Genomic DNA, 16283 nt, shown 5'->3' with positions numbered 1-16283 from the left:
CCTGCTCTCCTAAGGTAACCATTCAAATCTGCCTCCTGGCCCAAGTGTTGTTCCCTGGAGATATCCCCGCTCTCCTCCCCCCGCCCCCACGACTAAAATAAAACTGTCTATTTATCCCAATGTCCTTGCCTGTTCCTTAGGAGTCTGAGGTTCCTTACACAACAGAGGACATCCCCAGGGGATTGTTTCTTTCAGCAAAGGCCTAGGGACTTGGGAGGCCACACAGGTTCTGCAGTTAAGATGAACTTGGGTATAAACTCTAGCCCTGCCACCTACTGTTACCTGACCTTGGGCAAAACTAAAGTACTTTGAGTCTGTTTCCTCATCTGTAAAATACAGGGGTGTGATCCTCCAAGCTGATGTTTGTGCCAGGTTACAGAGGTGTTTAATTTATGATTATGCGGGAATTGCACGTGACGAATATAAGACAGCAGGACAAACAGCACTGCATGCTGCCTAGTGTCTCCGTGTTGGGTCAGTCGCTGGATCATGAATGTGGGAGGTGGGTGGATTGATCTGGAGTTTAGCTAGGAGTCTAAGCAACAGCTACGACATTGGCAGTAACCACAGAGGTATTTTTTCTCCACACCAGCATGAATAGGCTTGGCTTTAATCTGCCTTTGGGAGACTACATTTAGGCAAAGTTCCCAGACATCAAAGCCAAAAACAGGTGGCTGAGGTCTAGTCTCTGAGAAGCACAGCCATTCTCCCAACACATCGCTGAGTCAATGACCTGATGGGTATGGCCATGCCCAAAATATCAGAGACCAGCAGAGATCAATAGAGCCAGAGATGTCAGGAGGGAAAAGATGGTTGCCCAATGACCATCTTACCTTATCTTCATTGGCAATAAGCAAAGTTTCCATCCCAATTTTCAGACGTTGAATTTCTTGGTCTAAAAGAAGAATTTAGATGTGGAAAGAATTATTTATGTAAATGTAGGCAGCTATCTCCACATGCTAAGATGCTTCTCAAGTGAAAACTTGAGGAGTTTCCATGTGAATAAACTGCCCATGGGCTTCTTTAGTTTTTAAAGAGCCCATAATGGTGTCTGGCATACACTTCAGTCTCATTAAATATTTGTCAGACTAATAAATGAATGAACCTATCATTTTGTCTCCTCTTTATAGACATTTGTGGGGGGGGGAGGGGTACAAAATGCCATTTACTCAAAGATTACACAGAGAAAAATCTTTCGCAACCAACATCTCACAAGAATATAGACATTTATCTTTTATGAGGCATGTGCCTGGACTGCAACTAATTTTAAAGAAAGTCATACAGTCCCATGGATTGTAGCAGAGAATTTAAAATAAGGGGGGAAATGTCTATAGTTGAATGGAGACTGGAAAAGAAAGACTATGTAAAAGAGTTGATTACTTGGCTTAGTTTAAAATGGTATAGTCAGAATCGACTAATAAATGTTTAGACACATCTTTGCATATATTAAAACAAACTCTACTGTTAAGTAAAACAATCCTATTTCATCATACATCTATATTCCTATGGGCTGAGGAATCTATTTCAGTCTGTGGTGGATAATTCATGGCCTTCTCTCACTTCAGAACCAACAGGGACTCTCTTGACTTCTTCCCAGACTGGTCTGGAGAGCCAGGTCAAATGCCAATGCCTGAAGGAGCTAGAGGTAATTCTGCCAAATATTTGGAAGGCTAGGAATTGGCACATAGTTAGATTTTTCCAAACAAGGATACACCTGATATAGGGTACTGCAAAGAGAATAGGGGTGTCTATATAAGAAAAGTACAGGAGACCAGGGAACCATAGTACAGGCACCCCATTTGCTTTTAGGATGCTTGCTACATCCAACAAGAACAGGAAGAACAGATTTATGGACTTTGTATAAATAGCTGTAGGGATCCATTTTCAGAGCAAAGTGTAGAGTGCTTGCCCATTATCTTAGGCTCTTGGCAGCTGAAGATCATCAGCTCTGCAGCCTGGCACGTGGAGAGAGCAGTGAGTTCCACATGACGACTGGCAAACCTTGATGTTTTGGGGAGCAAGTGACCGAAGGACCAACTCCAGGAGGCAACTGATGATAGAATGGGGCAGGGCTTGGAAGGCATGGACTGTGGAGTAATGTGGGGATTTGGGGAAAGGCTGCCTGGTCTAGAAGTCATGGACCAGGGAGCTTTCTGTCCTGGTTTAACATCACAGATAATCTAGGTTATCTTAGGCGGATCCAGCCTCTACATTAGGCTTGATGGGTGGGTGACACATACACTTAATGGCCTGGGAAAAGAAAAGCTGAGGAAGGGATTAGCATATTGGTGGCTAATTTTCTCTAGCCTAAGCTACTGTTTCATGGCCACGTGGCTTCACCACCCCAGCAGGGATCTGAGCTAAGCAGTGCTGAGACTGAGATGAGACTAGGTAACAGGATCAATCTATCCGGCTACATGATCTCCCCCAGCATTACTCTGCGACCTGAGCTAAGAGAAAAAGTTGGAAGATGTTGAGCATTTTGTATACAAGGCAAATAGCCATAAATACTAAGTATGTGTTAAGAGGATTTACCACCAAGACTTGAACTCCTCAGGGACCATTCACCATCCTTTCATTTATGCAATAAATATTACTTAGGAGCCTACCATTGGTATGTGGAAATGTCTTAAAGAAAACTTAGACACAGTCTCTGCCCCAGAGAGAGGACAACAGGCTATACAAAGAGAACCCCCAAAATACAACGCTAACAAGTTATAATAAATGCTATGGGGGGAAAAAGAACACTGACTTATAGAAAAGTAGGATTGGGGGCATCTATATGAGGTAGAGTGGCCAGGAAAGGTTTCTATTGCTTTCTAGAGAGGCTGGAAGGGAGGGAGGAGAGAAACATCAATGTGAGAGAGACATATCAATTGGTTGCCTCCTGCATGCACGTCCACCAGGGCTGGGGAACCTGAAACTTACAACCATGCCCTTGACTGGGAACTGAACCTGCGACCCTTTGGTCCATGGGACGACGCTATAACCACTGAGCAAAAACTGGCCAGGGCAGGAACGATCTTTCTGAGAGGTAACATTTAAGTTGAGATCTAAAGGATGGGCAATAACTAATTTGTTTCTGTAAACTCGGGGCCTTCAACGAGTACTAGACAGGAATCCATTAAATGACTGAATGAACTGCTAAAACCTTCCCTTTGGTGATGACACAAAAACAAGTCTTTTCAATCAAGTGAATGTCTAAAGCTCCAGAGGTGGCCACACAGAGCTTTAATGGTCAGAATGCATGTGAGGAAAGCCTTCGGAGCCGAGTCTTCTGGGCAGGGGAGGGGTTCGTGGCAATGATTCCATGATAGAACTGGGTTTAGAGGCCCAGTCATGCAGACACACACATGCATCCCTTCAGTTGGATATGTTTGTATACATACATGCACATGAGCACACCTACTCACACAGGCATTTACATACTCATCCATAGACATACATGCCCAGGGGCACAGGACCGAAGGGCAACTGCACTGTCACAGTCAACCAGTTACCTTTCTCTGCATGATCACTGTGGAGAGCTGCAGTCCGGGAGAGCTGGCTGTGTAGACGCTCAATTTCTGCATCTTTCAGGGCCACCTGCTCCTGCAGCTGGGCCACCTCAGCCTGGAAGAGAACAGAGGACCCCTACCAGTTCAGAGGGACTACCAAACCATAAAGAAGTGCCTCAAGTCAGAGTCCAGAGCCAATGGGTCCCAGGACAGGTTAGGAAATTAGGAGCAGAGGTGAGCAATTAGAGGTGCTCACAGCCCTTTCCACAAGGTGGAGCTCTGACCAATAAATGCATTCTTTCTGGTCATTTTGGCCCTGCCTGTCTCTGGCTGTCCACCTACTCTTCTCCAGCATCCTCCTACCTGACCAGGCTCTTTCCCTCCCCTGCCCTCTGTGGTCCAAACACCACTGAGCTGGGACTGTGTGCAATGGGAGGGCTGCCCTTGGTCCAGAAATGGATATTCTCTTTCTGGATGTGGTCTTCCTTCTCCCAAGATACTCATGCAACAGTATGTAGGTAACCACTGTTACAAGTGCACGCATTTTCATTTTTTTTGCCCCATCTAGGAAATACAGTGGAAATCAAATCACTACTGGTAGACAAAGAGTGAGCCAAGAGTTGCCTTTCTCAAACACTCTCCCACCCTTTGTGCACAGCCACTGACTGCCCAACCTCCAGGCACCTGTGCATGATCATCCACACATACATACACACAAGAATTCAGGTATGCTAAGCACATTCATATATGTACACACATGGGCAGCTGCACTGGGTGGTTCCCATGTCTCTACTACATATAGCATGTTGCACTTCACACCTAACAGTAGTGTGGTTGGGTCCAGGCTTTCCCATCCTCGTTAGAAGATCATAATTGTGTAGGTCCCACCCCAAGAGGCACATGGCATTGGAGTCAAACAAACGTAGATTCTCTCACTTCCTATTGGGTGACCTTGGGCAAGTGAGTCAACCTTTCTGAGTCTTAGCTCATCTATAAAATGAGGGAAATGGCATTTACCTCTTGAGGCTATAAAGAGGATTAAATAAGATAACGGTTAAGAACAATTTAGCCTCATGCCTAGTAGATAGTAGGTGCTCAATAAATGCTAGTGTTGCTGCTCTCATCTTATTCCTTCCTTATGAATAACTAGCTAGTTCTTTGAGCAGATTAACTACGGGGTTGCAAACTGACCCTTGAGCCAGGCAACGAACCACACAGCAAAGATTTCTACTCTGGCTGCACCCCTCCCCATGTGGGAGTCCAGTCACACCCTGCCTTCATTCCTCAAGGTTAAGGAATGTGCTGTCTGTTCCCACAGAGGCCCACATTAATCTCTGAACAACTCCAAGTAGCCAAGTGAGCATGGCTCCTGCCGGTGGTTCCTCTGCCACACAGGCCTGAGGAGTGAACCCCTTCAGGACACAGGACATGCAGAGTGGACCCCTGTGCTAGCCACTTTCTTACATCAAACCTTCCTTAGCTCCACGGGAAACAATGGGAGGAAGCAATGTCCCTGCATGTCACTGGAGAGACAATAGGAGTCATGCAGGATCCAATGGTCAAGTCACAGAGCCAGTTAGTGACCAGGCCAGGGATGTAATCCCCGCCTGCTCCAAAGCCAGGGCCCCACGCACCACAGCTGGTCTGCTTCTAAGATAACAGGACAAATGAGAGCCCCTCTTAGACGGTTAGGGCTCCCTGAGACCACCTCGAGGGTTTCAGAATAAACCTTCCCTACCGCCTCCCGTGGCACAGAGGTGACCATATAAGGAAACCAGGTGGCACGGGATGGGGTTCATTTACTGCAGAGTTTTATGGAGCACCATCCTGTGCTCTGGTTTTCACCCAGAGGCCCGAGAGCCGAGCTCCCTGTGCCACACCGCCTGCTGAGACTCACAGCCAGGCAGCCACTTTCCATAGCTCACTCAGGGCCTCGGTGCTCAAGGGCTTACGATGGATGGTGACAGCAGCTTCTGAAAAGCTTACCCTTGAGATTCTCAATCCAAATGCCTCTCATTTCTACAAGAGTCGGACTATTTTTGGAAAATATCCTCTAAGCCTCTCTTGTACCTCTCCATGCCCATTTCTCCCTTTCTTTGCAGACAGGGTGAGAGCTGGTCCCTGCTAGGAATCTGGATGCCTGACGCTTGTCTGTGGGCCCCACAGTAGACATCGGTGGTGTGGACCTGCTGAGGCAAACCCGGCCACGATGAAGTCTCTTCTCTCGGAGGCCTGCCTCTGGGTGAGGTCATCTGTTTAAATCCCTACAAACAAAGTGGCTGGTCCCAAACTCCCATGTGCCAATTTCCACACAATAGGCCAGAAATGGCAAGTGCTCTGATATCCTTTGAGTGGTACCTGTTCCTACAGCTGGGGAGTCAACAATAGCCCAGGGGCTCCACTTGACCAGGAGGACCAAGTATGCTACTGCCTCAGTGAACCCGGCCATGATGAAGTCTCTTCTCTCGGAGGCCTGCCTCTGGGTGAGGTCATCTGTTTAAATCCCTACAAACAAAGTGGCTGGTCCCAAACTCCCATGTGCCAATTTCCACACAATAGGCCAGAAATGGCAAGTGCTCTGATATCCTTTGAGTGGTACCTGTTCCTACAGCTGGGGAGTCAACAATAGCCCAGGGGCTCCACTTGACCAGGAGGACCAAGTATGCTACTGCCTCAGTGAACCCGGCCATGATGAAGTCTCTTCTCTCGGAGGCCTGCCTCTGGGTGAGGTCATCTGTTTAAATCCCTACAAACAAAGTGGCTGGTCCCAAACTCCCATGTGCCAACTTCCACACAATAGGCCAGAAATGGCAGGTGCTCTGATATCCTTTGAGTGGTACCTGTCCCAACAGCTGGGGAGTCAACAATAGCCCAGAGGCTCCACTTGACCAGGAGGACCAAGTATGCTACTGCCTCAGCCACCCAATCAGGCAGACGTAGGCACTGATCCCAGCAAGTGCGGGGCCTCATTGTCCCTGCTAGGAATCTGGATGCCTGATGCTTGTCTGTGGGCCCCACAGTAGACATTGGTGGTGTGGACCTGCTGAGGCAAACCCGGCCACGATGAAGTCTCTTCTCTCGGAGGCCTGCCTCTGGGTGAGTTCATCTGTTTAAACCCCCACAAACAAAGTGGCTGGTCCCAAACTCCCATGTGCCAATTTCCACACAATAGGCCAGAAATGGCAAGTGCTCTGATATCCTTTGAGTGGTACCTGTTCCTACAGCTGGGGAGTCAACAATAGCCCAGGGGCTCCACTTGACCAGGAGGACCAAGTATGCTACTGCGTCAGCCACCCAATCAGGCAGACACAGGCACTGATCCCAGCAAGTGCGGGGCCTCATTAAACCCAAACATACCCCACTCAGCTGAACTGGAAGATAAATCACCTTTTGGGACCAAAGCTTTACACAGAAAACCAGAACTTTCAAAACCAGTGAAGGCTTTTACTGCAAAGAATCAGGATGGTATAGGAAAGGGAGCATGAGTTTTGAAATGACACAGATCCAGATCCGAACCTCACCTTGGCACCCTGAGCCTCAGGTTCATTACCAGTAAAATGAGGATAACAAATCAATGGACCTCACCAGGCTATTTCATGGATCCAATGAGAAAAGGGGCTTGGTACATTCTGGCACATAGGAGGGGCTCCACACCTCGTAGTTATTAGATAACTCTTGGTATCTCGAAGTCTACATGCCAAGGCAAAGGGCTTGAAAAATGTAAAAAGAAAAGAGCTGTTTGGTTTCATAAGAGAAGTGGCATGTACCAACTTCAAAGGTTTCACCAGGACAGGGCTCGTGGGGGAGCACTGTGATGGAAGATTCTGAGCTACTTGAGAAAACAGAGCTCCTGCCGCCAGTGAGTGTGAAGCGAGGTGCACACAAGGGTTCGATGAGATAAAAACAGAGCAGTAGCTGAATGGATCTGGATTGCCTAGGGGTGGTACTGACTAACTGTGAGAACTTGGGAAAGTTAATTAACCACTGCATGTCTCAGTGTTCTCACCTGTAAAATGGTTAAGCAGATTATTTTACATTCATACTATACTCATACAATAGAATATTATATAGACTACTGACATCAGCATTGTGTCCAGAGTTTTCTTTTAATAGCTTGATATAAAATTGTATATAAATGATCAACACCAGAAATTGAGAGAGCAAGAGAGAGACACCCAATCAGAGAAATGCCTGGAGGAAATATTAATAGTGGTAACTGCTGGGTGGCATAGGAGTGACTTTCGTATTCCTTTATTATTTTTTTTGGTTTAAAAATTCTCTGTAATGAGTATTATTGTTTTTAATAATCATTAAAAGTTAACTTACAGAAAAAAATAAAACAAAGAACAAACTAGACTTTAAGAAAATGCTAGTAAGTAGTAAAAATGAAAATGCCTGCAGGGATCATGCACCAACACCTGTAGGTGGCGCTACAGAGACCTTAGGGAAACGGCAGGTGTGCTCCTCACTTAGAGGCAGCCCTGCCCAGGCTTCTTCAAGCAGGAAAGCTGTTCCAGGGTTGTGAGAGCTTCCTTCCCCACACTCCACCTCCAGCCCCTCCCCAGGGCAGTTTAACTATTTCAGTGTGCAATTTCTTAATGTTTAAGTGACAATGAATTCGACATCTTTAAATACAGTGCTCAGCTGCCTACCCCTACCCCCACAAATGTGTAGGCTGACTCCAACCCACTCATTTTAATCTCTGCCTTTCAATTATTTGAGGAAATGAAGGAAGAAATGAGGAGGGAGAGAAAAAAGTTATTTCACAAAAGAACTTATCCTTGGTGTCCTCTAAATAGCAAGCTCCTCAGTTCAATAGAAACCTGATTTGGTTTTTTAAAAATAGTCAAGCCTGGCCAGTGTGGCTCAGTAGTTGAGTGTCTACCTATGAACCAGGAGGTCATAGCTCGATTCCCAGTCAAGGCACATGCCCAGGTTGCAGGCTCGATCTGCAGTAGAGGGTGTGCAGGAGGCAGCCGATCAATGATTCTCTCTCATTGTTGATGTTTTTATCTCCCGCCTTCTTCCTCTCTGAAATCAATAAAAACATATTTTAAAATAATAATAATAATAATAATAATAATAATAATAAATATTCAAAGTATACATCATTTTTTAAAGAAATACATTTATTGCTGAAAATAAAGCATGCTGTTTTAAAAAACTGACTATTAGAGGGACTGGCAAAACTTAAAATGATGCAGCCAACATAAGATTGGTGTTCATCTGCCTTAGGACTCACCATTCACTCACTCACTCATTAGCCCTTTCTTGGCCCAATGTCAGCTGATAGTGCTACCAGACACAGCAAGAGGAAGGAGACTCAGTTGCTTCAGCAGCTCATAATCTCACGGGATTTCCCCCATAACAAGGTCCTCTTGGATCCAACCTGTCTGCTGCACAATCTGGCCACTGCTACATGTGCACACAGTAGGGTTAGTTTGCATTTTTTGAGCATGGGGTCCTGGAAACCCAGAGTTTGAACACAGAAGTCTCCCCACCGGGCTCAGTGCCTCCCCTAAGCATCAGAACCGCCTTTTACCTTAGTGGCCTTCAGCTTCCACTCATACTGATTCCGTTCATTTTCCAACTCTTCCACCTTGATTTTGAGGCGCCTGAGCTCTTGCAGTAACTCCTAGGGAGATGAGGGAGAAAGACAAACGTCTGATGGTTACCTAGCAGGATGCTGTTCCCTGATTAAACCCAGTTAAGCTCGTGCACAGAGGATGTCTGGAAAGGGCAACCACATCATGCTCCACACTGAGGCTCAAATCCTTCAACGTGCGCTGTTTCAGGAACAGCTGTATGGCCCTTTAAAAACAAAGGCCAGGGAGTTCTTGACATAAGAAAGAGAAAACTCTCTGTTTATTTTTAGAACCTGTTCTGCCTGCCCCCCTCTGACATCCACGTCTTATGCTGGATGTGCCTGCATCAAGCACGTGTGTGGGAGGCAGGGCAGGTGGGGCTTGGGAGCAAGAGGAACAGAGATATGGAAATGAGGAAGCTTCTCACAGACAAAGAAGCAGGAAGCAGGCTAATTGGGAGCATCTTTTAGTGCAGAGTGAAGTTTGAGGAACCCAGAGGAGGGGTCAGTGATCCTGAGAGGCTGCACAGAGGAAGGGACAGCCAGCAGGACAGACATCAAACCCTGAGGGATCAAACGCTAAGTGCCTAATGCAGAGGCCAGTCTTCCTGTTCCAGTTCACAGGAGGGGGTTGGTTTAAAGAAAGGAGGGAGGGAGAAGGCATCGGGGAAAGGATGGGAGAGGAGGCTGGGAAAGCTTTTGGATGAGACTCTCAGGAGTTCTGATGCCACTGCTTGGACAGTAGGGAGCCACTGAAGGTTGCTGGGCTGGGGGAGTGATATTTAAACAACTTGCTCGTGGTGGAGCTGCAATCCATGCCCACATCTTTTGACTCCAGGGCCCCTGCTCTCTAAACCATCCCTTCAGCAAAGATGACACCACTAAGCAACTTTATCCCAAATCCAGGTTCCTTTAAGGCAGTGGTCGCCAACCTTTCGGACCTCACGGACTACCAGTGGTCCACAGACCACCAGTTGGCAACCACTTCTTTAAGGGATAGTTGGCCCTGCTGACTGGTTCCTATCAGAAAAATTAGCATAAAAGGGATCCCTTCCGTAGACTTTCTGACCTGCAGACTCCTCTAACAAACTGTTACCCCCTAGCATCCAGGGGCACAATACCATTTAGACACAAATCTGATCCTGGCACAACGTGCTCCTCAAAGTTCATCAACTTTAACCCATGACCCACACAGCCTGGCCCGAGCCAGCACGCTGCCTGCCTCTCATGTTACCCTGTGCCCTGGTTATGCTCCAGCCACACTGAAAACGTTTTCGTTCCTCCTTTCTGCCTTGGGGCTTCACACATGATCTTCCCTCTGCCTGGCACTGTTGGCCAGGTTCATTCCTGCCCATCCTTCTGGTCTCCCTGAGCAAAGCCATCCCAACCTCTGCCCTTCACCAGGTCTCCCTGCTATACTCTTGCGGCATCCTGCCTATCACCCTCATCATTTGCAATTAAACATTTACCAGTGTGAATGCCAATGGCTAGTTCTCCTACAATGAACTCCGTGAGATGTTTTGTTAACCTCTGGCACATAGTAGGTATGCATTATTTCTTAATGAATGAAGATACAAAATTCAAGTCATTGTCTAACTGACCTGGAGCTCTTTGCATTCGGAAACAATCCAGCAGAAAGTGGCATTGCTTACACTTGAGTTTTGTAGGGTAATTTATTAAAAAATTTTTATAGCTGAAGTGAGCATTTATTGATGCCCTTAAAAAAAATCTTCCATGCTGAGGTTATTGCATCCATGACCTGCAGCAATAGATTTCTAGGCCTGTTGTGACCTGCAGCCGATACAGGATCATTTTCTGAGAACATTTCCAGCCCTGCCTAAGGGGGCACCAGGCCTGCAGAACCTGAAATGTGCAGGTTACTGCCTGAGCAGCTGCCACTATGGGGACACAGATCTCCTGGCTCCAGTAACCTCTTTAGCACATTCTCCTCCTTCTAAGCTATCAGTTGTCCATCATCAGCTATAAACACTGAAGCAAATTTTAACATCCTTCAGAAGTCTTTTTAGGGTAACCCCTCAACAAGGGGCATGCCCTAGCATCCTCTCAGGGCTTCTCCATCCAAATCCACACTTACATCTTGACTCTCATTTTCCCCTGAATCCTTTAATATAGGAGGAAATCTTCCCTACTGCACACCTCCCCTGATGCCTGAGTCTGGGTAGAGATTTTCAACATATTCCATAGCTGAGTATGGACCACGGGAACTTCCTACAGAGCTGAGGCAGACCTTCTGCATTGCTCAGGCTACTGTGACTTTGACTTTCCCCTGGGCTTCCAAGTCAGTGGACCTTGGGGGTGCAGGCTCATCTCGCACAGCTGCCATCACCAGGCCTCAGCCCCGTCACATCACTGTGAGGGGCCACGTCCAGAATCCCAGTCAGATACACCCCACAGGGCCCAGAGGTCATGAAATCCCTCTAAAAAGGGAACTTTTTCTGGAAAGTCAGAGGATGACTTAATTATCACAGCAAATAGAAACTTGTGTTCTATTTCCTCACTGGGGATAAATCTCTTTAAAAATAAACTTGAAAGAATTCTTTCATAATGCTTTTCTTTAAAAAAATCATGGGAGATGAAATGTCATTTATTGCACTTCCCGGAGCAGGAATCAATGTCTGAATTGTTCCTGGGACTGGCAATCGTGAGGCTTCCTTTTGCACAAACACCCCAGGACTCATTCTGAGCTCTGCAGGAGGTGAGTGTCGCCACATGCAAGGGTTGGCCTCACCTGCTCAGACCCTGCTCGGGGAGGGTCACGGAGCTCAGCTCCCATCCCGAGGGAGTGTGTGAGTCCCCGACTCTGCCCAGAGGTAACAACAGATCCCTGTTAAGCCACTGCACTCTGTTCCGGTTAGGAAAACCCCCCGCCCCTCCACCAGTGAAACACCCCACACACGCATGCTCTGATATACTTAAGTGTGGTTCCTACAGGTGACCCCTCCCAACGGGCACAGTCCTGGCTGCAGGCCTGGGGCCCGGCCACACCATCGGCCACACCGTCGCCGGCTGCCACCTCCTCAGGGTGGTCCCTACTGAGCAAGAGGCGCTCTTGAATCTGCCTGTGGATGTCCAGCTGCAGCCTACACATCTGCTCCTGCAGCTCACTGATCACATTCAGAACCGACTGCGGGAAGGAAGAGAAAGGAGAAAAGCACTCAGAGTCAGTCAGCGCCCAGACACCGAACTCCTGGAGGGAGCCGCACAGAAGGAAGGAAGGGCATAGAGGTGAGCGGCAGGTGGCACCCAGTGGGCACTGTCCGTGACCACCCGCTCTCTTCACAGGAACCAGGAGACATGGCATTTTCCCGGAGGCCTCTCCCATCCCTGGGTCTGCCTTGCAGCTTGAACAAACACCAAGCAGCTCCTTGTGCCAAACTGGGGGCCATCCTTGCATGTCAATATCTGAGGCACAGGGTCTGGGGCACAGTTAAGGCCCATGTGACATTGATTGCTAATAACAAAAGCCCAGTGGCTACGCATGCCCTGGCACACGCACCTTACTGGGCACCCTTCACTACTAGACTCTTCTAGTCCTTAGGCCTGCTTTTCTCTCTTATCTGTTTCAAGAACTTCACTGCCTTCTCCCTTCTTTTGTTCCCTCCATCGATAAACCTCTCAAATGAGGACACTGCTGCCCCTGATTTTCATCCCTCATTCCCTGTCTCCACCGTCCCAGGTGCCCGGCTCTTCCTCAGTGCCTTCCTCCTGAGTCATATCCACAGGCGTGTCCTCTGCCCGCAAACTGCTTGGTCCCCTCCTGATGTGTGTCATGCCTCGCCTTCAGTGGTTCTGCATTATGTAGGTTCTTCTACCTCTTTTTCTGCCAACATATCTATCGCTCCAGGTACTACAGAGGTACCTTAAGAGAAACTCATTTTCAAACTCATTGTACAAAAGATAGAAGGACAAACAAAAGTGCACCTGCATGAACAGACTAAAGGACAATGCTGAGGACAACAGAAAGAAATCATGTTCTCAATAAGGTCAAGAAAAGAATGGGCTTGATTCCGCTGACGCCTCTGATAGGTGCAAAGGACTTACAACAGCAGTCCCCAAACTGCTAGCAGTGAATTTTAAGGAATCACAAAAATTAAGCAATTTTGAATTCCCGTGTCAACTGATCCATTTAGATTTTCCTGGCTTCCTGTCATCACAACTTCAAGACCTTCTACATCAGCATCCAAAATATGGACTGAAAATGCTCAACAGGCAGAAGGGCTAAGGGCAGATTACTGTTACCCTCTACAGAAAAATCTTCCAAGGGTCTTTAGGTACTAATGTAGTACGCAGGGTGGGGCAAAAGTAGGTTTACAGTTGTGAGTACACGGAATACAGTTTATTCTTATATTATTATTTATTATTGTATTATTTTCCATATGAACAACTGTAAACCTACTTTTGCCCTACCCTGTATATATACGTAGACTCTTTGGGGTACTAATATACCTATTTTTACATTCATCCTACATTTCTCTCTTATCTAAAAGACTGTTCCAAGCAATGTTTTTGCAATGCCTTGCTGAAGTGAGGATTTACCGGGTCTACCACTACTAGACGCATTCTCAGCCAAGCCAAGAAGTGAGACCTAACTCACTCTTAATGGACATGGATCCCTACTTTGTCTTCCAACCTCTCACAAGCCATCATAGGATTGACCCCAAACTCAATAGACTAAATTTATAAAAGCCATCTGACTTCCTTTATCATTTAGAAGAAGGAGGAGGCGATGGTTTGATTTTAGTTTTTAAACAAATCACTTGATTCCTTAAAGTTTGCTTATAGCAAGAAGTTTGGGAATGCTGCCCCAAGTTCTTGGCACCTATCAGCTCATTCTTGGAATCGAACTCATTCTTTCTTTGACCTTATTGAGAACATGACTTTTAACAAATAGTCTTTCTGTTGTCCTTTTGTTTGGGGCTCGCCCTTCCTGGTGCTGTTCATGCAGGTGCATTTTTCTTTGTCCTTCTATCTTTTGTACAAGCCCTTTGAAAATGAGTTTCTCTCAAGGTACCTCTAAGCCCTTTCTTTTTATTGGCGTTATTTGTGAGATTGTGCAATGAGAACTTTATTATTTTAAAGTAGTTTAGTGTTCTTGAGTCATCTCCTGTTTTGTCTCTGAACTTTTAGAGTCATGGTTTGCAATGTGCATGTCTGTCTAGGCACAGTTTTCTCTCCCTCACAGTCATGAACTCTCAAATGACAATGACCACCCTCTCCGGGCACCCATCACTTTTCCTCATAAACCAGTTTCTCTCTTTGCTTCAACAAGGGAGTGGCAGTTTTCCCAGTTTCTCTCTCTGCCCTCCGGGTGGAAGCTATAAAAAAGCGGAGAAGAGACCAAGAACCAAGTCAAATACCTAGTTGTTCAGCTGGAGGAGATTGTTAGGAGCTCCCTTCCACTGCCCCTCGTCCGCCTGAGTCAGTCTGGGGTCTGTACCAGGAGTGCATTCCCATCTCTGCTCGGGACCCTCTCCTTTAATTCTCCCCATCCATGCGGCGCTGTTTTCCAGCATGTCTATCCTCAGGCTTGGCACTTGCATAAAACGTATTTTTACAATTCCTGTCTACGGGGCCAGCCCATCACCTCTCTTAGCAGGTCTGTTTCTTCCATTCTTAGGTCCCACGTCATGATGTGCAGGTGACATTTATGAGGTTCTAATTGCTGTTCTGTGTTGTAATCTCTGCTCATTTACTCCTGCTTTGCCAACCATCAAAGTTCTTTTTTATGGTTCATTTGTATGTGAAACTACTGGGCACCTCCCATAATCAGAGTCTCTCCCACACCATCTTTCCTGTTAAACTTGTTCACAACTTGACTTTTTCTCCCTTTCCCTTCATGCTCAGTTTACTACTTTCTTGGCACTCTTCTACATCACAGGTAAAAATATAACACTATGGTCTATGGGGTGATTTGGAAATATCTGCCAAAATTTCAAGTGCATGTACTCTTGGACCCAGTCCCCTTGCTATATATCCTCACACAAGTATGAGCATTTTTATAATAGCGAATACTTAGCAACAACTTAAATATCCACCAAAAGAGAACTGGGTGAATAAATTAGGTCCCTGGCCAGTGTGGCTCAGCTGATTGAGCATCGGGGTCCCGTGCACCAAGGGGTCGCTGGTTCGATTCCTGGTGAGAACACATGCCCAGGTTGCGGGTTTACTCTGGTTGGGGTTGTACAGGAGGCATTTCTCTCTCTCTCTCCCATTCCCTTCCTCTCTCTCTCTAAAATCAATTTTTAAAATATATTTAAATAAATTAGGGCATAAGCAGATAGTAGAATAATATGCAGACATAAATATAAATGAGGAAGTTTTTTTAATGAGGGAAAAATGTATATGTGTGTATATGTTTATAGATAGATGCAGACAGATCTCCAAATAAATGTGCTTGTCCATGCATAAAATAACTCTGGAAGGTTAAAAAACAAACGGATAGCATTGGTTCCTCACGGCTGGCTGGGGAGCACTTGGAAGGAGACTTTTTGCTATATACATCTTTTTGAACTTTTGAATTTTAAATTATTGGAGAATATTTTCTATGTTAATGAAAATAAGTAAATAAAACAAAATAGGATAAAAACAAGAATAAAACTCCTCTCACCAGGCCAGCTCTTTGAGAAAACACTATTTTCCCAGCCCTTACTCTATACTCCAAGTCCATTATTCTAGTTGCTCATTTCAGAAAACAGAATCCTTCCCTTCCAGGGGCCTAACCATAGGGAGAGAGAGGGCATGATCCCACCACCTGGGCTGTAAAACAAGTATGTCAAACTCGCGGCCTGCAGGCCGCATGCCTTGTTTATTTGACCTGTGTTAGCCTTTGAGTTTGACATGCTTGCTGTAAGACATCCCATCTTCTGCCAGGAAATCCTAAAATTCTTTCTGGTTCTCCTCATGCTTGTGCACATCCCTGATCAACTGGGCTGACTTCACACCCCAGCACGGCTGGCTGGGTCCCTGCTCCCTCTCTACAGGCTGCCCTGGTATTCCTCGCAAAGCCCTGTGGATCCCACCCAGGGGCCCAGCGGCAGGCGTGCCCGCACCCCATGCTCAGGGAAGCTAGCCTCCTTCTCAAGGAAGATCCCCCTGCAGGGTGTGGCTCTGACCTGGTGAACCACCAGGGCTTCCTTTGCCTCCGGATCTCTTCCTTTCATGTTTCATCCTCTTAATTCTGA

General features: G+C 46.6%; 1 protein-coding gene across 6 annotated transcripts in view; it reads right to left on the bottom strand.

Moving 5' to 3' along the window:
• Positions 1-16283, bottom strand: part of PPFIBP2 (PTPRF interacting protein, binding protein 2 (liprin beta 2)) — a 130106-nt gene that overhangs the window by 22786 nt on the left and 91037 nt on the right. For all 6 annotated transcript variants that reach the window (XM_014545818.1, XM_005873934.2, XM_014545819.1 and 3 more), the window contains 3 exons: positions 9040-9132; positions 3501-3612; positions 834-895 (listed from right to left, as the gene is read on the bottom strand). In XM_014545818.1, the coding sequence (XP_014401304.1) occupies positions 834-895; positions 3501-3612; positions 9040-9132 (267 nt within the window). The remainder of the gene's footprint in view (positions 1-833; positions 896-3500; positions 3613-9039; positions 9133-16283) is intronic.

This window comes from Myotis brandtii, unplaced genomic scaffold (assembly GCF_000412655.1).
Source record: "Myotis brandtii unplaced genomic scaffold, ASM41265v1 scaffold422, whole genome shotgun sequence".
NCBI classification, from domain to species: domain Eukaryota; kingdom Metazoa; phylum Chordata; class Mammalia; order Chiroptera; family Vespertilionidae; genus Myotis; species Myotis brandtii.
Note: the sequence above shows the minus strand (reverse complement) of the source record. Positions and strands in the feature narration are given on the sequence as shown.